At 39.9% G+C, this 25,633-nt stretch overlaps 9 protein-coding genes across 9 annotated transcripts; 7 read left to right on the forward strand and 2 right to left on the reverse strand. All coding sequences in view use genetic code 12, as the record gives it.

Annotated features, from left to right (window-relative positions):
- Nucleotides 1-118: 118 nt before the first annotated feature.
- On the forward strand, nt 119-1,054 carry KGF57_000416 (uncharacterized protein; the record flags this gene model as incomplete). The annotated part of the gene is made up of 1 exon (XM_051753637.1): nt 119-1,054. The coding sequence occupies one exon, from the start codon at nt 119-121 to the stop codon at nt 1,052-1,054; it is 936 nt and encodes a 311-aa protein (XP_051611075.1).
- Nucleotides 1,055-1,130: 76 nt separating this feature from the next.
- On the reverse strand, nt 1,131-3,941 carry SEC21 (coatomer subunit gamma; the record flags this gene model as incomplete). The annotated part of the gene is made up of 1 exon (XM_051753648.1): nt 1,131-3,941. One exon carries the CDS (start codon nt 3,939-3,941, stop codon nt 1,131-1,133), a length of 2,811 nt encoding a protein of 936 aa, XP_051611076.1.
- A 602-nt stretch (nt 3,942-4,543) lies between these two features.
- On the reverse strand, nt 4,544-6,655 carry TCO89 (Tco89p; the record flags this gene model as incomplete). The annotated part of the gene is made up of 1 exon (XM_051753659.1): nt 4,544-6,655. One exon carries the CDS (start codon nt 6,653-6,655, stop codon nt 4,544-4,546), a length of 2,112 nt encoding a protein of 703 aa, XP_051611077.1.
- Nucleotides 6,656-6,850: 195 nt separating this feature from the next.
- KGF57_000419 (uncharacterized protein) lies at nt 6,851-7,495 on the forward strand (the record flags this gene model as incomplete). The annotated part of the gene is made up of 1 exon (XM_051753670.1): nt 6,851-7,495. One exon carries the CDS (start codon nt 6,851-6,853, stop codon nt 7,493-7,495), a length of 645 nt encoding a protein of 214 aa, XP_051611078.1.
- A 438-nt stretch (nt 7,496-7,933) lies between these two features.
- KGF57_000420 (uncharacterized protein) lies at nt 7,934-10,624 on the forward strand (the record flags this gene model as incomplete). Its single annotated transcript, XM_051753682.1, has 1 exon — nt 7,934-10,624. One exon carries the CDS (start codon nt 7,934-7,936, stop codon nt 10,622-10,624), a length of 2,691 nt encoding a protein of 896 aa, XP_051611079.1.
- A 1,335-nt stretch (nt 10,625-11,959) lies between these two features.
- Nucleotides 11,960-13,174, forward strand: ERG3 (C-5 sterol desaturase; the record flags this gene model as incomplete). The annotated part of the gene is made up of 1 exon (XM_051753693.1): nt 11,960-13,174. The coding sequence occupies one exon, from the start codon at nt 11,960-11,962 to the stop codon at nt 13,172-13,174; it is 1,215 nt and encodes a 404-aa protein (XP_051611080.1).
- Nucleotides 13,175-14,895: 1,721 nt separating this feature from the next.
- On the forward strand, nt 14,896-17,055 carry DUR3 (Dur3p; the record flags this gene model as incomplete). Its single annotated transcript, XM_051753704.1, has 1 exon — nt 14,896-17,055. One exon carries the CDS (start codon nt 14,896-14,898, stop codon nt 17,053-17,055), a length of 2,160 nt encoding a protein of 719 aa, XP_051611081.1.
- A 1,276-nt stretch (nt 17,056-18,331) lies between these two features.
- DUR1,2 (bifunctional urea carboxylase/allophanate hydrolase) lies at nt 18,332-23,809 on the forward strand (the record flags this gene model as incomplete). Its single annotated transcript, XM_051753715.1, has 1 exon — nt 18,332-23,809. One exon carries the CDS (start codon nt 18,332-18,334, stop codon nt 23,807-23,809), a length of 5,478 nt encoding a protein of 1,825 aa, XP_051611082.1.
- Nucleotides 23,810-23,986: 177 nt separating this feature from the next.
- Nucleotides 23,987-25,210, forward strand: HAT1 (histone acetyltransferase catalytic subunit; the record flags this gene model as incomplete). The annotated part of the gene is made up of 1 exon (XM_051753726.1): nt 23,987-25,210. One exon carries the CDS (start codon nt 23,987-23,989, stop codon nt 25,208-25,210), a length of 1,224 nt encoding a protein of 407 aa, XP_051611083.1.
- Nucleotides 25,211-25,633: the final 423 nt, after the last annotated feature.

A 25,633-nucleotide genomic window follows, 5' to 3' on the forward strand; every position in this document is an offset into this window, starting at 1 on the left:
AGTCTGAGATCTCATCTATAGCAAACACAGGACCCCTCGATAACGCACACACACACCACATACACACACTTACTCGCTTCAACATTCCTTACGACTTTCGCTTTATCCCACTTACGTCATGTCGAAACTAGTTAGACGCGCAATAATCCCAGCCATCACTCTACTAGTAATCATATGCATAACAATACTAGAACGAACAAGATCAAACACTTCCTGGTATGACAAATCGAACCAAATATATGATTCATTGACCCACTTTACATTTTCATCCCCTTATCAAACGCAATCATCGAGTCCCAACTATCAAGCGCCACCATCAACACCATCACCACCGCAACAACAACCCTCAAATCAACAGGGCATTGATAAGCAAAGTACAGAAAACGAAGAGCCAAAAGAAGAACCCAAAGAGGAGACGCCAGACCCATGCACTGTTAAAAACCCACTAAACCAAGGATTTATTGATTTAAGAGGCTTGTCAGCTACAGGCAACGAAAACAAACCGGCACCCTGGAAATCTCGTGGATATGATTCGGGAAAAAATTTCACAATTGGTATATGTTCAAACCCCTTCAAACAATCTCATAATGAGCTCAATGAGATCCAAGATAGTGTCAACTCAACCAGGATAGGAGCATACTACGTCGACCCAAAAACGAACAAGTATGTGTCCATTGGAGAATACTCAACCCAACCTATGTTCAGAGGACGTAAATTGACATTGACATATGAGAATGGATCCTTTTGCAATGCGTATGATTCAGCTTCCGGGGCTCGGTTGCGGAAATCTACAATTTTGACCTTCACTTGCGATCGTGAAATGTCAGCCAAGGCTTCTGTTTCGTACGTGGGGAGTGCCAATGATTGTACATTCTTTTTTGAAGTGAAGAGTCATCATGCTTGTCCCACTGCTGCAAAGGCAAATAACATGGCTGCTGCTTGGATCTTTTTGGTTATATTTTTGGCTGCTTTGGCTGTGTATTTCAGTGGGGGGTTGCTATATAAGCATATGAAGGCTAGTAAGAAGGTAGATGGAGGTGTATTTAAAGCGTAAATAGAGACTGTCCATAAATTGAATTTTAACACGATTCTTTTGCAATACACAAATCTTGTTTTCTTTTTGATCTTGACTATTCGTATATACTGCTTGCAACAACATTTGCGAAATTCTCAGTCTCAGTTCTCACTTCGCTACGACCAACAATCTTACCACCAGTCTTTGCCAACCTGATCGAAGCACCAACCTTACCACCCCATACATCCTTACCTAACAACTTCAAAGTATGTGAGTTTGAATCACTAGGTACGTAGTCAGATCCATCCAACGGCGTCATATTCAAGCTAAATCTCAATTTGTTGACAGCATTCTCCAAATTGTCAACATTGACAATATAACCAGTGGAGCTTCCATCTTCCGATGCTGGTAATTGATCGAAAACAGCTGAAAAGTTTGAATTGTAAAGAGGGTTGATGAAATCACCGGCAAATAAAACCAAATCGTCAATTTGGTACTCGTCCGACCAGCCATCGTCTGTAGGGTCAATTTGACCATCTTCGTCCACATCTCTATTAGTGTAGGCAACTGTATTTCCAAATGCAGACAAAAGCTCTTCGTCATCCAATGATGGTGTAGCAAAGGAAACGTAAACAACACCAGTTTCGTTTGGTTTCAATTCTGGTAACGTAACAATCAACTCTTCTTGGTAAAGCTCATTATCAGGCTGAGCAATAACTGAAATGTCCTGCAATATGGTGTGTGGTAATGTGTTGTTGATATTGTATTGCAAAACCAACTTCTGTGTCTCAACAAACAAGTGTTTGACGACACTAACAACAATTTCGTTTTCTTTATCAGTAAGGTACAATGGGGTCATTGATGATTTTGTCAACTTACCATACAGCTCGAATCCCGAGATTGCCGAGAGATCCTGTGCATATTCTTGTTGCTTCAAAAGATCGTTGGCATTGTTATCGGACCTTTCTTCAGACTTGTCTTTCTTCTTAGATCCTTCACTGGCTCCAGTGTTGTCATCAGAAGAGCGTTCCAATTTGTTTAATTTCCTATTGTATTCAATGGACTTTAACTCTTCAGCAGTGATGAATGGCACCTCCGAAATATCAAATTTTTCGTTGAAATTCTCCTTGTCACTCAAGTAATTGACAAGCTTGTGTTCCAATGCTGACAAGTCATATCTTGACTCACTGACAATCAAGTTTTTCTTCTTGTTGTTGATAAAGTTTAATGAAATTGCGGCTCTATCTCTAACCTCATCATCAACATCATTCAAACACCTTGTTAACAAAATAACAATGTTTCTAGAAACATCACCGCCACAAACGGCAGCAAATTTGGCCAAAGCTATAACAGCTGAGGCTCTGACTATAGAATTTTCAAGCACCAACCTGTTGTAAATGTGTCTGATGTAGTAAGATGGATTGGATGTAGTTGGCCCTTCATCACCCAACAAGTGCAAAATACGAACTGACAATTCAGTAAATTCACAATCCTCAATGAACTCACACAAGTTCATCAAAATCAATTGCTTGGCACCTTCGCTAGGTAAGAATTTGATCAAGTCAAACAAGGCATCTACAATAGCCGTCTTCAATTCAAGCGATCCATCGTCTCTCAATAAATCAGTCAAGAACGAAACCAACTTCTTGTGCTTTGATGGGAATTTCAAAGCCAAGTTCTCAATAGCTTCAAGGATGACAATCTTGAAATCTTCGGTGATTTCATTCATGAGCGAAGTCATCTTGGAGATCAATCTGTCCACATTTTCCCCTCCACTGGCACTTTCAGTTGTACCAGAACCCATAGTCTTTAGCAAGGTTGTAATGGCCAAAGTGGATACTGATCGATTTGAGTCATTGATCAAACTTTCCAATTCCAAATTGACAACCAACACTTTTTCCGGGTGCTTGATGGAAATCTTGTTGATCAATCTGATTGCGGCAAATCTTGTGGCAGTTCTAGGAACACCCAACAATTTTTGCAAGGTGGTGACTATCTGCATGTATTGATCATCTTTCAACAAGTGTTGCAAATTTATTAAAGCTTTACTGGCCTCCAATTCCACCATGTCAGACTTGTGTTTCAAAAACCCTGCCAAGACTGGGTACAACTGTGGGAATAATGCTTCGTCATCATCCAAGATTTTGTTAATATATCTGATCAACTGGATAACTGATAACGAATTTTTCAAAGACGATCCCTCAGACAAGGTTGTAACCAACTTCATCAACGCAATCTTGTCATGACTTCTCAATTGATAAATCAATCCCAATGCATGATACTGATACATGAACGATGTAGATGGCAAGTTGGATGTGGCATTACCATAGTATTCATGCAATTGAAATTGGGTAGGAGGGAATGACTTATACGACTGAATAGTTTCCAGTGCTTCGTTACCAAATCTCTTCACCACCTCTTTTGCATGGGGCAACAAATTGTAGGACGAGACCAACGCAGCTGAAGAAACGATTGGGTTTTTGTCAACAATGGCATTTTTGTATAATCTTTCTGCCGCAGTCACAGTGGTAGGATCCAACACCTTGGACAAGGTACGAATTGCATTGGGCTTGTAAATTGCATCACCACCTTGAACATCCTTCATGATTGAAGATGTAACCATCAAGATATCATCAGACGTGGATGACAATTCCTTTATAGTCAAGTAAACCAATTGCCTCAACGATTGATCCTTGTGTTGGAACAACTTGGAGATGGAAAAGAACAAAGTGGTTGACTCTTGACCTGGTAATTCCTCTCCATTGTATATCAATCTAAGCAACTTGGCTAACAATTGTCTGCACTTTTTAGCATTGACCGGAGTGGCATTAAACTGCTGAAGACATTCTTGAAACACAGCCATTTTATCCGGGACATTGGCTGTTGTGGCATAAGCATCCTGCTTCTTGTATGACAGAGTGGACATAATGGATGTGTAGTGAGTATACTCCTGTCAACGTACAAGTGAAGTTGAATAACTCTCTGATCAATTGGTTTTGTTGGATTGAAGTTAACTACGTGTCTGACAACAACAACAAAAAAAAAAAAAAGTTTCAAAGGAAAGAAAAAAAGGTCGTGCGTTGCGCATCAAAGGAAAAAAAAAAAAATTGTCAAACCCACAGAAAATTGACTTGCATCGTATCAGAAGGTGAAGCTTTCATTGGAGAAACGGTAGTTGAAACCATGTTACCATTTACAAGTATCATAAGGCAACTGCTTGCACCATCTCCCATCAGACCCTTGTTCAATGCTACACCAAAGCTAATAACGCCAACCACAGTGGCGGCATTATACCAACCATTCAGGACTTTCAAAGTGAGAACTTCCGTCAAGAAATTTTGCAAGGACTGTTACTTGGTGAAAAGGAAGGGAAGGGTGTATGTCTATTGCAAATCCAATGGTAAGCATAAGCAAAGACAAGGTTAGAGAAGCTCCCAGCTTACAAAATAAGAGGCGGAGAAGGACAAAAGCTTACTGTTTCATTCTTGTATATATGTATATATGTAGCCGATAATAATAAAAGTTCATTTAATCATTGTGCATTGACTGGTTCTGGCCAAGCTTAACAACTCGATTAGTCTGAAGTTGTGGATGTTTATTGTAAGGTGAATTTTGTCCGAAAGATGACATTCTGTGCACAGGCGTGTGCATTTGTTGATTTGCTGTATTCTCTTGTGAAAATGATCCTACTCTAGAAGCAGACAAGGTCCACAATATTGCATCGTGCCATATCTTGTTGACTGTCCCCATGGTATCTGCCTGCCTAGCGTGAAAGGACGGCGCATATTCTTCAAATGTGTTTGCGTTCGTATTGCCACCATCAGGACGCTTCTTTGACTTGGCAACTGTAATCTCACTCTTGTCACTATTCTTACTTTGAAGTCTGTTTAAGCTTTCACCAACAGGATTCAAATGACGTCTGACATTGAGATACTCTCTATTGAGTCGTTCAAATTCAGTTCTTGATTGAATCGAATTTTGGTGTGCATTTTGAATCATATGAAGCAAACCATTTACGTTGACACTCGACATACCCCGTTCTGGGGTTATAGTTCCGTTGTTGAAACCTGGAACGCCTTGTACTGGGCCAGGAGTGATTGGCGTCAAAGGGCCAAGGGAGGAGGATAGATTATGTTGACCTTGGTACGAGTTGGGATTACTCGACAATTGACCATTGGATTGGCTTTGATTGTAGTTGTGGGAAAACATTATATTGTTTAAAGACAAGTTGGAAAAGTTGGACCTTCTTGACGGGTCCATGTTGGTGACATCCAAAAGCGAGTTCTCCCTTTGTAACCAAAGTTTCTGCTGTGTTCTGGTTTCAATGTTTTTTGATGCACCGTGTGGCAGATTAGAAGATGATGATGTGCTTCGAAGAAACTCACTGTAGTTGTTAGCACCATTGCTCAATGGATTCAGAGTTCTATTGGTAGACGGAGCAGCTCGCGTCTCAGGTACACGGTCACCCCCGTTTTGCCTGCTCTGTTGGAGTTGATTGTTTGTTCTTTGCAAATTCGAGAAAATAGTTTGATCGGGTTGGTAGGAGTTGTTTTGGCTCACGTTTTGATTAGTGGTCACTGGCTTTGCAATATTTTTATTATTCACTGCCTCCATGGGATTGGCCTTGAATGAAATTCCACTGACAGATTCCAGTTGATGATCTGCTGCATTCTGTCTGTTAGGATAAACCTCACTTACTCTTGCATTGATTGGATCAACTTTCCGAACCACTCCAGTGGATTGGGATAAAAGTAACGAGCTTCCATACAAATTGTTGACGTCATCAGTCGAGCTCTGCACAGACGATATCAAATCGGGTCTCTTTGTCTCCACACGGTTCTGTGGTTTATCTTCAAGGGCTTTTACCTCTTCCACGACGTCAAGTTTGGGGCGCTCATCCTCATTTTGAGGTGAAGGGTCTGGCAAAATTCTGTTAATCTGTTCATACAAACTAGGAATATTTTGATTCGAGCTCAGATGGGTGGTAGAGACTGTTTCCTGGCTATCAAATCTTTCGGGCTGCGGGGCAACCACATCATCACCTTCATCTGGGGGTTCATCAACATCTTCATATTCCTTGTCATCCTCCAAACTCAAAGTTGCCGTTCCTTTGCGTGCACTGGGTTTGATTCCTCCGGTGGACGTACCCCCGCCTAGACCTTTAAGCGATGTATTTGACTTGTTTGATTTCACAGAGTGGTTGGAAACTGTTTTTGACAAGGGTTGTAAGCCAGTTAGTTTTGTAAATGACCTATTGTTCCTTTTTACAATATTTGAATGTCGCCCACTTTTAGTCAACCCATCAGTAGATTTGGACCGATTTAGGTTTGGTCGGACTGCTGCAGGCGCAGTTGATGATGACAACTTGTTCAATAACTTATTATGTGACAATGACCTATTGTGAGTTTTGAGTCTCGATGTATGAGGTTTTCTCTGTGATGCAAGATTCGACGTATTCACTGAAATGTTTGAAGATGAAACTGATCGACATGACCCCTGTAAAGAGGGTCGTAGTTGAGCTGCAATTTGATTGGTCTTGTTACTTCCTTTGGAGGAATTTGAACTGTCTGATTCAGCCGAAGGCGATCTTGGACTGGGGGTTCCATTATGACTGTTGATTTTAGTGTCTCCCTCCGCCATGCTTTCAATGTATTGAGTGGAAGGGTCCTTTTTTTTGAGCTGCGGTGTTCCTAAACTTTAGTCATTAATTTTGTTAGTGAGTTTCATACTCTAAGTTCAAGGAAAGCCTGAACAATTATCACAAAAAAAAAAATAAAAAATAAATCAACTAATCCTGTGATAAAGTTCCACCTCTCACCAACTGTCCATATCGCCATGGATTTACTAGAAAACAACTTCAACAATTCAGCCGAAAGGCTCGACAAGCCATCTCAGTACTTGATAAAAAAGGCGAGACACAATTATGGTGAACTTGAGCGGGCATTGACTTCGCGGACCGTGTACGTGGGCAACTTATCTCATTTCACGACAGAAGAGCAAATACACGAATTATTCATGAAATGTGGTGCTATAGACAAGATCATAATGGGGTTAGATCGGAACAAGTTGACACCGTGTGGGTTTTGCTTTGTCATTTACAGAACTGAACAAGGAGCACTCAATGCCATGAAATATTTACAATCCACCATTCTTGATAGCCAAAGTATATCAATAGATTTGGATCCAGGATTCAGAGAAGGAAGACAGTTTGGTAGGGGTAAGCACGGAGGTCAAGCGGCACAAGAAGCTGCTATTGCCGCTGCAAATGGACAAGAGTATGATAGGGGTGGTTATAGAGGTAGAGGCCGTGGTGGCCATCGAGGCCATCGAGGCAGGGGAGGATTCCGAGGTGGTTTCAGAGGCAGCTACAGGGGCAGAGGTAGAGGAGGTGGATTTGGAGGTGAGTTTAGGGGCGAGACGTCCGTTTACATACCTTCGAAAGACCCATCTTATAACGCATCGGGCTTTAATCCTATGTGATAAGAAGTCTGCATTGACATGTTTGTAGTTTTGCACAAGCATAGATTCTGTTCGAGTAGGGTTTTGTAAATACGTATTAATATAGCTTTTCTCCACTACTTTGCATTCGCTCTCTTTGTTTTCCTAATAGGTTTTTGGCATGTTCTGCCACTAGCAAACTCTATTATATCCAATAGGTGTAAATTTTTCTTTTCTTTTGTATCATTCTGTTCGCTTCAAGTGTTGATCCATTGACGTAGTCTACAAACGAGTAAGCAAGGGAAGAGAGTCATCCGTAAGCTCGATTAGTTTTGCCCCATTTTTTCAACAGATTGTATGTTCCAATTTGTATAGTTTGTTAATCACCTAAACCCGACAAGCGAAAAATATCGCATCTTTCGTTGAAGTCGTGACAACACATATATAATACGAAACTCCATAGATTACGATTCAGCAAGAATGTTGAGCAGTTTGGGATTCAAAACTGGGATTAGAGCAACTTACAATGTTCTGGATAATCCATCCTTTGCCAGCGAGCCATGGACGATATACCCAGCCAAGCACAAGACAAACAACCGAATAGTTTCCGTTTTCATATTTGATAAACTGAAGTTTGAGTCGCAAGTGCATCGAATGTGTCAAATGTCATCATTAGCTGCAAATAGCAGTCCCAAGAAAGTCATCAAAGAGTGCTATGAGTTGGTTAAATTTGAAGTGAACCAATTGAGTAAATTGAGACATCCCCAGGTATTGACAACTCTTGAGCCATTGGAGGAGACAAAGACAAAATTCCTATTTGTCACCGAAGCAGTTGTGAGTGATTTAAATACAGCCGCTTCAAAAGATTTGGATGAGTTGTCGATTCAAAAAGGGTTGTTGCAGGTGGCCAAGGGACTCCAATTTATTCACAACCAGTGCAACATAATTCACTTGAATATTCGGCCATCGTCGATCTTCATCAACAATCAAGGTGATTGGAAGTTGGCAGGTTTTACATTTCTTAAAAACCTCAACGAGATTTCTCCTCAAGAACGAGACAATTTTTATATCATGAATTCATCTTCTTTTATTCCATTTGCAAATTTGAATTTAAGTTTTACGGCACCGGAGTTGATTGTCGATGCCCAACCAAAGTTGGATTTTGCTAACGATATTTGGTCGTTCGGAATGTTGATTTTCCATTTATACAATTACGATGAAGGTGTTCTGTTAATTCACTTGCAAGACACAACCAGTATTCAAGATTACAAGCATCAATTTCGTAAATTTGAATCGAAATTTTACAGCCACCGAGCTAGCCCTAATGAGTTGAAATATATTTTGAAGAAAGTACCGGAACAGTTGTACCCCCTTTTTCCTCAACTACTCGCTAGGTATCCTTACGATAGGCTAAGATTGGACCGATTTATAGATTCAGATTTTTTCAATGGCACAATAATCAAAGCCATGTGGTTTATTGACGAGTTTACAACTAAATCAATTGATGAAAAATTGGTATTTATGAGGGGATTATTGAAAGTTGAACCGTCAACACAGAGCGCCTTGATTAGCCGGTTTCCATCAGCGTTTAGATCGCTGAAGATTTTGCCATTATTGATTGGACAGGTTATAAATGAGTTGACCGTATTGGATGAAACCGTTGCCATTGACTCCAATATCGATGAGTTGATTTCATTGTCTTTAGAGTTGATCATGGTTATTTCAAAATCGATGTCGGGGTTGACTTTCCAGGATAGAGTTTATAATGTGTTGTTGAAGGATAGCTCGTCGCTACTGGAAAAAGTTTATGACGTTGTTTTCAAAGACGAGGCCAAGAGCAAGAAGTTGAAAACTTTTACCAAACTTATTAACGCGTCAGTGAAGACCAGATTAACTTTGATAAGGAATTTGAATGTTTTACAAGAAAAGACGAACGATAAGCAATTTATGAGTTTTATAAAAGCAATTTTGGACCTTGTGTTTACACTAGCATCTAAAGAACAAGATCAGAAGGAAGTCCAAATTGAACTACAGGAGACATTTCTCGATTACATACCGAATTTTGTTGCCAAAATTGACTTTTCGTACATGAAAAATACATTTTTCCCATTGTTGATAAAGATTCTCCAAGCGACATCTGTTTTTTCCACCAAGTTGAAAATCTTGAACACGTTTGAGAAATTTGTTGATGCAAAAGCCATTGATGCAATCATTATCAATGAACAGTTTCTCACCGTGACCAAGGCATTAAAGAACCGAGAGGAGGAGATTGTGGTTCGGATACTCAAGTTTTTTGAAAAGATTGTATCAAATGAGGATATGCACTTGGATTTGAAAACTCAGGTTGACTCAATTATACCCCAGTGCTATACATTTGCCTTTGAGTGCACTGATTGTGACCAGAAGCAGTTCAGGTCATTCATGACTATCATAAACAAGATACAAAAGGAGATGACAGAAAAGAAGTTGGCCCAGTTACCAGAACGGAACTTGAATGGTAGATCTGCAAATGGCAGTGCGCAAAGGAATACAGGTACGGCCAATTTCGAGACATTATTGGAATCTCAAGCCATCAAGGAACCAGAGAAGCCAGAAATTGTTCCAAAGAGTCAAGTGATGCAACCAATGCGGAAAAGCTCCAGCTCGTCACGTGCAACGTCTACGAAACCTAGCACGTCCACACCTTTGAGACCAAAGACATCATCAACGACATCAAAATCGACACCTATAAATCTAACGCAAAGTACTCCTTTAAGATTTGGCGCCACTAACAACAACAGCTCCACCGGATCATCGAACTTGTTTGATGGTTTGAAGAGTACATTTGATCGGGCTGGGCCAGCGTACCATGACGATGTAGCTGACGACGATTTTGACGATTTCCAACTGGCGAACATAGCCAACAACAAACTCAATTCGAGTAAGAAGACGAACTGGGTATCAGAAGCCAGTAAAATGAAGAGTTTACCTACCACCCCTTCAAGTTCATATAATAATCCCAACACTAGTGCACTGCTGCAGGGAAGAAACAACTACCCACCAGGTTTCAACTCGTCAGTCTTGTCACCAAAAGGTGGAAGTATGACACCTAATATATCAACAACACCTTCGCAATCAAGTAATAGTGCTAACACGAGTGGGATCAATGCTGATCTACTAGATTTACTATGATTATCTACATGCAGTGTTGCTCAACTGCAGGCATATGTTTTTGTATAGGACTAAATTTGGTAGCGTAGGTTTGTTTTGCAATCTTTCATGAGATTACACAAAAACATATTTCGTCGTATAGAATTGTAACAAAGTTTGCTTGGTTAAAGAGAGCTTTCAGGCTGTAATGTACTGAAAGGTGGATATTACAACTGTTGGAATAGATAAAACTGTACTTGTCTGGCCATTATAATAGACGTCTGTCTCTCCCCTTATTTTGAAAGCATCGATTCGCCGCCCTATCTATTCTCTCGTTTAGCAACTTGGTAGAGCGCTTTGCGTCTGGGAACGAGATACAGATGAGACAAAAAAATACACAAAACCCAAATGGCTTTTGATGGATCGAGTCCGATTCTGGACCTGACAAATATGGAGAAAGCAAGAAAAGAAAAAAACAAAAAACAAAAAAAAAAAGAACAGGGTCGGAGGTCATTGGAAATAGGTTGGAGAATTACTAATTGGGAGGACAAAATCTTGAACAATGGATTAGATTGATTTTGGTTTATAGAATAGCTTTCGTTAGTAAAGGATCTGATAAGAAACGTGTCATACAAATCTTTTGCAAATGCTAAGCGAACTCTTTTGAGTTGTGTAGACAGAACTTGCCTCATATGTAGCCCGTAGCATAGCTTCGTATAGGTTGTCAAGCATTACACTGCAAGAATCACTCCACTATTCCAAATGCATGCATGCACGCACTACGGACACCACGCGTTGTTTTTGTTTGTTTCTCTTGCTCTGTGTTGACACATTCCAACATATTAGAGACGGAAAAATCATCATCCCACGAAGACGCAACACCTTAAGCGGCAGAAATTCGGGGCATACAAATGTAAAGGAAAGAAACGTAGACTATTTCTAGCTTGCGCAATTTTCCTTATTTTAATTGCTACCATTACAAGGAAGAACTGAGGTATTGTCACAACACTTTCGTCATTTGATCCAATTAGAATTGAAACTCTAGTTTTGCATCTTCGGAACTTATCCCTCGTTTCCGAAAAGATTCTCAAAGAAAATAAAAATAAAAAAAAATATATAAAAAAAAAAAAGTCTTTTTCTATACGAGAGAACGAAGTGGATTATAAACAAAATCCATACATTGCCTATATATTTATTACCCTTTCGCTACACTCGCTTTATATACTCCTGGCTCACAACTAGTACCACCAATACCACACATCACTACTATACTAGCTACACTAGCTTCCTTTCATCGCATCTAGCAGCTTTCAGCTAACTTTCACATCAAATTTTTCAAAGAGCCCACGTTTCTGCTCTTTATACACACAACACGACATGGATATCGTATTAGAAATCTGTGACTACTTCATTTTCGACAAGCTATATGCTGCGGCATTGCCCAAAGGTGGGAAAGTTGACCAATTCTTGCAGAACTCGCCTGTTGTTCAACAAGTTTCGTCAAAAGTGTCCCAATATCTTCCCGCAAGTGCAACTGCCAGTGGATACGACCCACTCGACAGTGCTATATTTGCAAACTCCACATCTTCACATGCGTCCAATGCTTTAAGTTTCCAATTCAATAGCACCAGTATCAATTTTGCCAATATACCTTCGTACTTGTGGGCCAAGTTTATGAGTTTGCAAAACAAATCAGAGATTTATGGATTGAAGCCCATCTTTTTACCGGAAGGTGACTACTTTTCCAGTTCCATCTTATCTAGGTCGAATATCTTGAGAGAGTCATTGAGTATTTTAGTGGTGACTACAATCTTTGGTTGGTTATTGTACTTGATTGTCGCTTACTTCAGTTATGTCTTTGTTTTTGATAAGAAAATATTCAATCATCCAAGGTACTTGAAGAATCAAATGTGGTTGGAGATTGAACGTGCAATGACAGCAATCCCCGTCATGGTTGCTTTGACCAACCCATTTTTCCTTTTGGAATTGAAGGGATTTTCGCGTCTTTATTTTGATATTAATGAATCCACCGGTGGCTGGAAATTTCTCTTGTTGCTGATCCCCATGTTTATTTTGTTTACTGATTGTTTGATTTACTTCATTCATAGGTGGCTACATTGGCCTTCAGTCTACAAGAGATTGCATAAACCTCATCACAAGTGGATCGTTTGTACCCCATTTGCTTCGCATGCTTTCCACCCAGTCGATGGATGGGCTCAAAGTTTACCATACCATCTTTACCCATTGTTTTTCCCATTGCACAAGGTCTTGTACTTGGGTTTGTTTACGTTTGTCAATTTTTGGACAGTCATGATTCACGATGGAAATTACATGAGTAATGATCCTGTAGTGAATGGAACTGCATGCCATACTGTCCATCATTTATACTTCAACTACAACTACGGACAATTTACTACCTTGTGGGATAGAATCGGAAGGTCTTATAGAAGACCCGATGACTCTTTTTTCGTCAAAGACACTGATGATGAGAAGGAGAAACAAGAATGGAAGAAGCAAGTTACCCAAATGGAGGAAATCAGAAATGAATTGGAGGGTAAAGTTGATGATAGGGAATATAACGAATCGATTTAGAGTCAGTTGATTATGCCATAGCATAAATTGTGTTTAAGAACAAGGAGAAATTTTATTTTACAAAGAGATAGAGTGACAAATGGACATTTTACTTTACTTTTTGCTTTTCACCAATGTGATGTTTCTGCTGTTATAGAAATAGGTTTCATAGAGATGTGCTGGTGTATTTGTGGAGACAGTTGTTTTTATGAGTTATCATATTATTTTATGTATACTATTGTGTGTAACTATTTTTATTGACAATCATCCAATTTTTGTGAAAAACCAAATAGAAATACTCTTTACCAGAGCCTTTTCCTTTTCAGAGCATCAATAGTGGGAATTTGTTGCATAACTGACTTGGAGACGATGAGCCATCTTTCGCTTTACAACGTCAGTGATTGTGCTGATTAGGTTCATAAAGATACAGATTTCATCTTTCACCTGATAAAAGATTTTCAGATCTAGGTCTCGCCGGCCCGCGCGGCAAAGAACTCATGCAATAAATAAATACACGAGAAATTAGACGGAACCAGACGGCCGGTGTATATACACCAGTACATCTCTATAAATCCTATTCTTAGGAAAGAATGATAAAAGGTAAAACAAAAACATACGTTGGTTATGAGTATGATGCGGCCCGTAATTTTTCCACAATTTCAGTGCAGAACGAACCAAGGCGTTTCTCTGTAATCTAAATTTTCAAAAGAAAGAACGTCATTCAATTCATTCATTGTCAACATGCCTAGCTCTTCATGTATACATACATCGTCCAAGTTACCTGTCAGCGTTGCGTTAGCAACTATGCCATCCACACAGTTGCACTTGCGCTTTCCTCGCATATGACGGAGAAGCACATGTCAATTTGACTGCAATTTGCCTCAAAATCTCAAAAAGTTCTTACACAGAAACAATTATCAAGCGTTAACGGCCCAATCATAAGCGAGTCGTGTATCAACACAATATGCCTTTTTTTTTTCTTTCTCTTATCAGAGATGACATTTCCCGTTAAGAGAGGTTTGAAGAATTTTTTTTATGGAAACTGAATAAGCTTCACAAAATAGAATAATCTAAATTGCCTTACAACAGGTGTGTTTTTTCATTGGCTCAGAAGAATTGCATAATCAAAGTAAAGACGAAGATACCTTGAGTGAGGTTTTGTCTATCTCAGACCGTATTTACAATGTCCCCCATGTCCACGTTTTGGAATACTGAACTCTGCAGCCAAAATATTATTGCAGTTGCATAGTGAGAAGAGCACCCCTTTCTACCCCAGAATATGTACGATATTCCATCTCAATTACGAGGCATCCCAGATTTTAGAGTTTTTGCAGAGTATCTCAAGACGTTATCAATTAATATGCCCATGTAAGCTGGTATTGAAGGAGTGTATAGTAGTTTCTTGTTATCAATAGTTTGTACTAATTGAGACAGAGATAAGAAAAAAAAAAACAGATGTCTTCTTCTTCTTCTGTGCAGAATAGAGGGAAAAAAAAAAAATAGAAAACAGATGTTTGATTGTGCAGGTCTAAAATTCTTGCAGCCAATTTTCCAACAACCGAGATAAGCTCTTGTCTTTGCATCTGACGCTTGTAACAATAGAGATGAGACAATAGAGTTTGAACAATAGCCTTGAGATGAGTGATTATATAAAGGGGAATTAATGTCTCCACCAATTATTCAAATTTTTCAGATTTTTCACTCGTCTACAACATACATCAAACATCATCACTTTGAAAATAATGGCAGACACATCATTCGTTCCACTTCCTCAAAGTGCTGGTTATGCCATCGTAGTTGGGTTAGGTGCAGTATTTGCCATTGGTATGATATTAACCACTTACTTGTTGAAAAGATACAACAAGGAGATCATCACAGCCGAAGAGTTTGCTACCGCTGGTAGGTCAGTCAAATCAGGTTTAATCAGTGCTGCTGTTGTGTCATCTTGGACTTGGGCAGCTACATTGTTGACGTCAACTACACAAGCCTACAAAAATGGTATCTTTGGATCGTGCAGTTATGCATTTGGTGCCACTGTTCAAATCACATTGTTTGCAACCTTGGCTATTAAAGCTAAAGAGAGAGCACCACTGGCTAGGACATACTTGGAAATCGTTCGTGCAAGATATGGAACTGCAACTCACATTGTTTACACATTCTGGGGTCTTGCCACAAACATCTTGGTGACTGCCATGTTGTTGACTGGTGGTTCAGCTACTGTTTGCGACTTGACTGGAATGCATCCTGTTGCCGCTTGTTTGTTGATTGGTCTTTCTCCAACTGTGTACTCGGTATTTGGTGGATTAAAAGCTACTATCTTGACAGATTACGCCCACACAGTCATTATGGTTACCATAATCATTATCTTTGCTTTCAGCACATGGGCAACAAGCCATAAATTGGGATCACCGGGAGTTGTTTGGGAGGCAGTTACAAAATTAGCAGATATCAAGCCAATCGATGGAAACCACGATGGATCATTCTTGACATTTAATTCCAAATCAGGAGGTATATTCTTTGTCATCAATATCGTTGGTAACTTTGGTACTGTGTTTTTGGACAATGGATACTTCAACAAGGCGTTTGCAGCTAATCCAGCTTCTGCTTACAAAGGTTACATCTTGGGGTCATTGGCTTGGCTTCCAATCCCAGCATTCTGTTCATTGACTATGGGTTTCGCTGCTTTGTCATTGGAGTACACTGATTACTGGCCATTGGGGAGACCAATGACCAGTGATGAAGTTGCAGCTGGTTTGGTATTACCTAATGCTGCTTCTGCTTTGTTGGGAAAAGGCGGTGCCGTCTTGGCCTTGATTATGATTTACATGGCTGTTACTAGTGCAATGTCTTCAGAATTGATTGCCGTATCAACCATCACCACCTACGATATCTACAGAACTTACATCAACCCAAATGCCAGTGGTAAAAAGTTGATTTTCATGTCACACATTGCATGTGGTGTTTTTGCTTATGCTATGGCCGGGTTCGCCATTGGTCTCTACTATGCAAATGTTTCAATGGGGTTCTTGTATGAGTTGATGGGAATAATTATCGGTGGTGCCGTCTTGAGTTCAGCAATGACAATATTGTCTTCCAAGCAAAACTGGCATGCAGCTACGTTCACGCCACCAATCGCCACCGGTTTGGCTATCATGGCATGGTTGGTTGTCTGTAAAACAAAGTTTGGTACCATCTCATATGACAACTTGTTTGAGGATGATTCAATGTTGACGGGTAATGTTGTTGCATTGTTGTTTCCCTTGATTACCGTGCCCTTATTTACAATAATATTCAAGCCACAGAATTTCAACTGGAAGTTGTTGGAAACAAGAATCACCAGAGTCAGTGAAGAAGAAGAGTTGATGGAGGCTACGAAATCAGACAATTTCAATGATGATGAAAAGTTGTCACCAGTCAAGTCACAAATCTCTGTTTTGGCCAGTCATTTGGTAGAAGAAGAGAGACCACAATACACTAAGGACCAAGAACAGTTGCATAAGGCATTCAAGTGGTGCGTTGGTGTTTGTGTATTCATGACGTTGAGTTTGTTGGTGATTTGGCCAATGCCCTTATACGGAAGCAAGTACATTTTCTCGCGTAAGTTCTTCACTGGGTGGGTTGTGGTGTTTTTCATTTGGATATGGTACACTGTTTTCCAAGTCATTATATACCCAGTTTGGGAGGGAAGACACAGTCTTTACAATACCGGAAGAGGAATATATTGGGACTTGACTGGACAAACATACAAGTTGAGAGAATGGCAGAATCACCATCCAGAAGAATTGCATGCAGTTCAATCACAGGTGATTGCACAATTATCTAATCCCCAGGTTGTTGATGGTAGAGCTGTGGAGATGAGCTATGGTAACATTGACGATGAGTTGTCTGATGAAAAGAAGTAGTATCGTTGACAAGGTTATGTATGATTTCGTATACTGTATTATTAGATTGCAATAAATTTTAGAAATAATATAAGTTATTGCTTATTGGTGAAAATACCTTTGAGTAGTTGTTGTAGCCTTTTTTTCCGGCTACCAACTAACAGCTAAATACCACTTCTAGCGGGATTACAATAGAGAATCTGTGAATCTGTGGCTGTTTGATAAGAGATCAAGCAGATTAGCGATTAGTAAGTTGATAACACAAAAATAGTCAACCACGGGTTAATTCCGGGCCGCAGAGAAAGAAGAAATAAAAAAAAATAAAATAAAATAAAATAAAATATTTATTGGACTAATTCATTTGCCATACGAACTTTTCTCTCTTATCATACTCCAATAAGAGTCCCCCAATTTTAAAGCATAACGTCGAGGAGTGTTTGAGCAGTAGTATACTCAACAAAACGTTTCTCACACTTACAATCTGGATAAGAAACCTTACGCGGGATTTGAAGTGCTTGGAGAATCGAAAGAAACGTTTCTTAGTTGTTATCAATGAGAACTCTCTCCCTTATCGCTTACTAGCGTACAGACAAGGCTCTTGACTCTGGTGATGTATTCGGTCCGCCCTCTTACTCTGTCACAGACCTATTAGTCTAGGTAGTTTTATTGGCACTACGCTATACTTACACTTTGTTGTTGACCTTTGAGCTATGTTCACGGATATATCCGAGACTGACAATTTGAGTTGTAAGAAACTGTGTAAAAACTTGAATATGCAAAAGCGCTGTCGTCATCATTCTCAGAATGTGCTACCAACAATAGAACGCAATCGCCTCATCTCAAAGTGGTCCGTTCACTAAGTATTGTTGCGTGCAAAAGGGCTTTTGCTTCGCTCCAAATCCCATGGGCCGAAAATGGCAAGCGATCATTAATTGGCTACGACATTCTCCGTTTATCAGAAAAATATCTTGCGACATTTAATACTACAGTGTCGCACACACACTCGCACTGAATTGTCGTTTTTGAAAGAGAGAGACATTAATATTCCTTCTTCTTTTTTTTTTTTGCCTTATCAGTGTACTTATTACACAAAAGATGCATCCCATATATAACAAAAAATTTTTCAATCAAAAACTCCATAGGTTTCTGCTATCGGGATTTGCCGCTTGTAAAGTAAATAGAAATGAACAAAGGTATATAAATGTTTTGACCCCCCCCCCCTCCAGTGTAGGAATTTGAATAACACTTTAGTTCTCTTTGATTGCAACCTTCTACTACAAACTAGCATATTCCAAACATGGTTTCTACAATTGGTTGGACAGTCGAGGACTGGAAAAACGCACATTACAACTCAACGCCAAATGAGTCACTTAAGTTATTGGTCGACCTCCTCAAATCACAGAAAACTGCCCCAGAAGACCCTGCGTGGATCTCATTAGCTACAGTCGACGACTTAACCCACCAATGGAACTTTTTACAATCAAAAGCCAATAAAACATCACTCCCATTATACGGGGTCCCAATAGCCGTTAAGGACAACATTGACGCTAAAGGATTTGAAACAACTGCAGCATGTCCTTCGTTCGCGTACAAGCCCGAAAAGGATGCCACAACTGTCAAATTATTAAGAGAAGCCGGTGCAATCATACTAGGCAAAACAAATTTAGACCAATTTGCTACTGGTTTGGTTGGTACTAGATCCCCATATGGCATAACTCCAAACACTTTCAACAAAGAGTATGTAAGCGGTGGCTCATCAGCCGGCTCTGCTTCGGTTGTTGCTAGAGGAATTGTACCTATTTCATTGGGTACAGATACTGCGGGTTCAGGTAGAGTACCAGCAGCATTAAACAACATCATTGGATTGAAGCCAACAAAAGGTGTATTTTCATGCAGTGGAGTAGTCCCAGCGTGCAAATCGTTGGATTGTGTCTCCATTTTCTCAACTAATTTACAAGATGCTCAAGTAGCGTTTGAAATCATGGCCAAAGAGGATGGTGAAAATGATGAGTATTCCAGGGAAATGCCAGCCAATCCCTTATTAAAGTTTTCCAAAAAACCAAGACTCGTTGTGCCTACTAACTTGATATGGTGCGGTGAGACTGAAAATCCGGAATTATACAACAAAGCAGTTGAGATCTTTGCTGACAACGTTGGAGCCGAATTGGTTTCATTGGACATTGAGCCATTACTTGAGTTGGCCAGGTGTTTGTACGAGGGTCCTTGGGTAACGGAAAGATTTGTTGCAGTACGAGACTTTTTAGCAACCAACCCACCCACAAAGGACTTGGATCCAACTGTTCTCAAAATTGTCAAAGGTGGAGAAAACTATTCCGCTGCTCAATGTTTTGAATTCGAATACAAGAGACAAAGAATATTGCAAAAGGTGAAAAGATTGTTGAAGAACATTGATGCAATCATTGTGCCAACTGCTCCTTTGAATCCAAAAATCAAAGATGTTCTTGCTGAACCAATTAGAGTCAACTCGTGTCAAGGAACCTACACAAACTTTGTCAACTTGGCTGATTTGTCAGGATTAGCTATTCCAGCCGGGTTTAGAAAAGATGGCCAGCCATTTGGTATTACTTTGTTGTCACATAAATTCAACGATTATGCATTATTAGATTTGGCAAGTCGATACATGGAATCGTACACCAAAACAGTGCCATTTTTCTACGGTGCTTTGAAAGATAAGTTGATCGAGTCATCAATTTCTGATGAGTTACTCCCAAGTATTCCAAAAACCATTCCTACAGAGCAAGTAAAGTTGGCAGTGGTAGGTGCACATTTGAAGGGATTCCAATTACACTGGCAATTGGAGAAAGTTGATGCTAGATTTGTTGAATCAACAACAACCTCCAAAAACTATAAGCTTTATGCTTTGCCAAAAACAGGCCCAGTTGCAAAGCCTGGTTTAAGAAGAGTTTCCGAAAATGTATCTCACATCGCCGTTGAAGTTTACACCATACCGAAAGAAAACTTTGGAACTTTTATCAATTTCGTTCCTGAACCGTTGGGTATTGGATCCGCTGAGTTGGCATCTGGAGAATGGGTAAAATCATTTATTTGTGAAGAAGCTGGTTACAATGCTCCTGGAACAGTTGATATTTCTATTCATGGAGGATGGAAAAACTATCAAGAACATCTCGCTACTGAAGCCAAAAAATACAAAAAACCATTCAATTCGGTCTTGGTTGCAAACAGAGGTGAAATTGCCGTTCGTATAATCAAAACATTGAAGAAACTAGGCGTCAAGTCTATTGCCATATACTCAGACCCTGACAAGTATGCTGAACATGTCACAAGTGCTGATGTTGCAGTCCCATTGCATGGTACAACTGCAGCACAAACATACATTGATATTGACAAGGTTATAAACGCAGCTAAGCAGACCGGCGCCGAAGCTATCATCCCAGGGTACGGTTTCTTGTCAGAAAACGCTGACTTTTCTGACCGTTGTGGCAAAGAGGGCATTGTCTTTGTTGGTCCATCTGGTGATGCTATTAGAAAGTTGGGATTGAAGCATTCAGCTCGTGAAATTGCCGAGAAAGCTGGTGTACCTTTGGTTCCTGGTTCTGGATTGGTTAAAGATGCCAAGGAAGCTAGAGAAATTGCTGCCAAATTGGAGTACCCAGTCATGGTTAAATCAACTGCAGGAGGTGGTGGTATTGGTTTGCAAAAAGTTGACTCCGAAAATGACATTGAAAGGGTCTTTGAAACTGTCCAACACCAAGGTTTGTCATATTTCGGTGATTCCGGAGTATTCCTTGAACGTTTTGTTGAAAATGCTAGGCACGTGGAAATCCAAATGTTGGGTGATGGGTACGGCAAAGCCATTGCTGTTGGTGAAAGAGATTGCTCCTTGCAAAGAAGAAACCAAAAGATTATAGAGGAGACCCCAGCTCCAAATTTGCCTGAAGCTACACGTCAAAGAATGAGAAAAGCAGCTGAAAGTTTGGGTGCCTCATTGAATTACAAGTGTGCTGGTACTGTTGAATACATCTACGACCCAAAGAGAGATGAGTTTTACTTCCTTGAAGTTAATGCTAGATTGCAAGTTGAACATCCAATTACTGAAATGGTGACAGGCTTGGACTTGGTTGAATGGATGCTTTTGATTGCCGCAGATACGCCACCTGATTTCAGTCAAAAAGTTGAAGTCAAGGGAGCTTCGATGGAAGCTAGATTATATGCTGAAAACCCAGCAAAGGGATTCAAACCATCACCAGGTCAATTAACTGAAGTCAAGTTCCCCAAGTGGGCTAGAGTTGATACTTGGGTTGAAAAAGGTACTGTCGTTTCAGCTGAATACGACCCAACATTGGCAAAGATTATCGTTCATGGAAAGGATAGAAACGATGCGTTGAAGAAGTTGCGTCAAGCTTTGGATGAAACTGTTGTTTATGGATGTATCACCAACGTTGATTACCTTCGTTCGATTGCCAACTCCAAGATGTTTGAAGAGGCCAAGGTGGCTACAAAAGTGTTGGATACTTATGAATACAAGCCACATGCTTTTGAAATTCTTAGTCCTGGTGCTTACACTACCGTTCAAGATTATCCAGGTAGAAGAGGATACTGGCATATCGGGGTTCCACCCTCAGGATGTATGGATCAATACTCATTCAGACTCGCTAATAGAATAGTTGGTAATGACAGTACTGCACCTGGTTTGGAAATCACACTCAATGGACCAAAAATCTTGTTCCACCAAGAATGTGTTGTTGCTGTTACTGGAGGACAAGCACCAGTTGAGGTCAATGGCAAACAAGCTTCACAATGGGAGCCAATTGAAATCAAGAGCGGCGACACTTTATCAATCGGTAAGTTGACAACCGGTTGCCGTGCTTACTTGGCCATCAGAGGCGGTGTTGATGTTGTTGAGTACTTGGGCTCAAGATCCACATTTGCATTGGGTAATTTGGGAGGTTACAATGGAAGGGTTTTGAAATTTGGAGATGTGTTGTTTTTGGGACAACCAGAAATATCCAGTTGCACATTGGCTCCGCCAGTCTCTAATCCAACGTCAATCCCATCTTCACTCATTCCCAACTATGATAATAAAGTTTGGCAAATTGGTGTTACTTGTGGTCCTCATGGGTCGCCAGATTTCTTCAAGCCAGAATCAGTTGCTGAATTCTTTTCATCAACTTGGAAAGTTCACTACAACTCAAATAGATTTGGTGTTAGATTGATTGGACCAAAGCCAAAGTGGGCCAGATCTGATGGTGGCGAGGCTGGTTTACACCCTTCAAACGCTCATGATTATGTTTATTCCATGGGTGCAGTGAACTTTACTGGTGATGAACCGGTTGTTTTGACCTGTGACGGTCCAAGTTTGGGAGGATTTGTTTGTGAGGCAGTCGTTGCCGAAGCCGAATTGTGGAAGATTGGTCAAGTTAAGCCTGGTGAATCAATTCAGTTTATTCCAATCACATATGACTCTGCTAAACAGTTGAAACGTCAACAAGATTCGGGTATTGAATTTTTGAAAGGAGAATTGGGAGACGTTGAAAGTTTTGGATTGGTGCATCCAGAAACTCCTGTTCTTTGTCAAATTCAAGTGTCTGAAACCTCACCAAAAATTACTTATCGTCAAGCTGGTGACAGATATATTCTTGTTGAATATGGTGAAAACATCTTGGATTTGAATAAAGCTTACAGAATCCACAAGTTGGTTGAAATGGTTAAAGAATACAGGCCAAAGGGGATCTATGAATTGTCACCTGGTGTCAGATCAGTTTTGGTTGAATTTACCGATGAAGTTACCCAAAAGGAAGCATTGGACATTCTTGTTGCTTATGAAAAGGAAATGGTCTTTGTCAACAAGTGGAAAGTCAAGTCCAGAGTTGTTAGGTTGCCAATGGCGTTTGAAGATCAAAAGACTTTGGATGCAGTTAAAAGATATGAAGAAACAATTAGAAGCGAGGCTCCTTGGTTGCCAAACAATGTTGATTTCATCGCCAATATCAATGGAATCACTAGACATGACGTTAAGGATATGTTGTACACTGCTCGTTTCTTGGTTTTGGGATTGGGTGATGTTTTCCTTGGTGCACCATGTGCCGTGCCATTAGATCCAAGACACAGATTGTTGGGAACCAAGTACAACCCCTCAAGAACCTACACACCCAATGGTACTGTTGGTATTGGTGGTAACTACATGTGTATCTATACCATGGAATCACCAGGTGGATACCAATTAGTTGGTAGAACCGTACCAATTTGGGACAAATTAACGCTTGGTGAGCACTCCACTGAAAAGCCATGGTTGTTGTCTCCATTTGACCAAATTGAGTTTTACCCAGTTAGTGAAGCAGAGATTGACAAGTTTTCCGAGGAAATGAATGTGGGAAGATTCAAAGTTGACATTATTGAATCCGTTTTTGATCACGGTCAATACTTGCAATGGATCCAAGCAAACTCTGAGTCTATTGAACAGTTTAAACAATCACAGGGTGGTGAAAAGTTGGAAGAGTTTAACAGATTGATTCAAATTTCAAATAGTGAATTGGAACAAAATGGAGCCAAGGTACAAGAGGATGAAAAGTTTAATGAGAATGCCGAAATGGTTTATTCGGAATACTCTGGTAGATTCTGGAAAAGTCTTGTTAGTGTTGGTGATAAAGTTGCCAAAGATCAGCCATTGATTGTCGTTGAAGCCATGAAAACGGAGATGATGGTTAATGCTCCAAAGGGAGGGGAGGTTGTCAAGATATATCACAAGAATGGTGATATGGTTGATGCAGGTGATTTGGTTGTTGTTATAGAATAGCTTAAGGTAATCTGTAAATATTAATTAATGGTTTTACTATATGAATTATGAAAGTTGTAGAGAGAGGTTGTGTGGAGGTTAAGCGCGTTGGACGAAGCGAAGAAAAAAAAAAAAAAAAAAAAAAAATCATGTAAACAACATACGAACACACAACAACGTCACCGGTCTCAAGCACCAATGTCATTAGAAAATAGTAAACAGATATCGGCAGCATCCTTGCAGCCTGAGGTATGGACATCCTCCTCAAACGACGCCCTCAAGTTGTTCATCACTGATGGAGAGCAAGCAATCAATTTCCAACCTTTGTTCACATACCCAATATTTGGAGACGCTGAAACAATTTATGGCTATAAAGACTTGAATATTTTCCTATGCTTTGACCACTACACGTTCAAGCCATTTTTGAACATCAAGTACAAGGAGAAGTTGGATGATCCAGAATTGGTTGATTTGAAAGCGACGATGGATAAGTACGTACCAGAATGTACCGTATTCAAAGATGAAATTGCGTGGGTTGATTCAATAAATGAAGAGAAAAAGAGTTACCAAATACCGGGCGCTAGGATAGATAGTTTCAAAAAAGACGACATTGAGTACCAGATATACAAGATTGACTTGAAACTGGCAGCGGGGTTAGAGTTGCATAAACGGTTACAAATTTTGGTGTTGTTGTACATTGAAGCAGGTTCGTTCATTGATGCTGAAGATGACTTGTGGGATCTTTATGTACTTTATGAAAAAGCACCAGAGGATAAGGAGCCTTCAATTGTTGGGTTCACGACTGCTTACAACTACTGGAAATATCCAGGAGCCAAGAACTTTGACAATGAGAAATTGGAGGTTAGAATAAAAACATCGCAATTTATTATACTTCCAACTTATCAAGGACAAGGTTTGGGCCAATTGTTTTATAGCCACCTTTGCAAGTACTGGCTAGCAAACAAGGATATTGTTGAAATCGTTGTTGAAGATCCAAATGAAGGTTTTGATGATATGAGAGATCGAGCAGATTTGAAGAGATTGGGTGAATTGGGATTTGACTTTGACAAGGTTGTTGCCAAGGACATTGATCAAGAGTGGATTAAAAATGCAAGAGCTCAGTTAAAGTTGGAGAAGCGACAATTTGCAAGGTTGTTGGAGTTGATTTTGCTATATAAATTGAAGCACAACAAGGACGTATCCAAGTCGGAAGTGAGGTTGTTCATAAAGAGAAGGTTGTACAAGAAGAATAAGGAAGGGTTGGATGCATTGGACGAAGCCACTAGAAGGGACAAGTTACAAACTGCTTACCAAGCTTTGGAAGAAGATTATTACAGGATACTTGGAGATTTACGACTTCCGGTAAAGAGAAAATTTGATGGCAAAGACAGTTTTGAAAGTAAAAAGAAAAAGGCGGACTGATCAAGGCTGAAAAATGAACTAATCGAATACAATATTCAGGAGGAACTTTCCTCAAGATAATACTTGCATTTTTTGTCTAAGTAGTTGTTGTAATATATTCGTTTGATCACCGTGAGTTCAAAATGTCTCGTGAATAAACCCTTCGTTCCCTTTAGGTGATTCCTCACCATCCCTTATGGCGCGGGGTAAAGGGCTTGTATTTTAAGTTGCTGCTAATATGGGGCCGGTTGCCCCAATCACTTGCAACCATTGTGCCGCAAACGAACTGGATCGAATTTCAGCAGACGACAAGAAAAAATTATTTTACACCACAACTTTGTTTAGTTTTGGTATTTTGTTACCGAGATTGTATTTAATATGACACCTTGAAGGATTGTCCGCTTTGCTTGGTATTTTGTATTCAATTCTCGCTTTTGACTTCTA

This window comes from Candida theae (genome assembly GCF_024610275.1).
Source record: "Candida theae strain CBS 12239 chromosome Unknown scaffold56, whole genome shotgun sequence".
Lineage (NCBI taxonomy): Eukaryota > Fungi > Ascomycota > Pichiomycetes > Serinales > Debaryomycetaceae > Lodderomyces > Lodderomyces theae.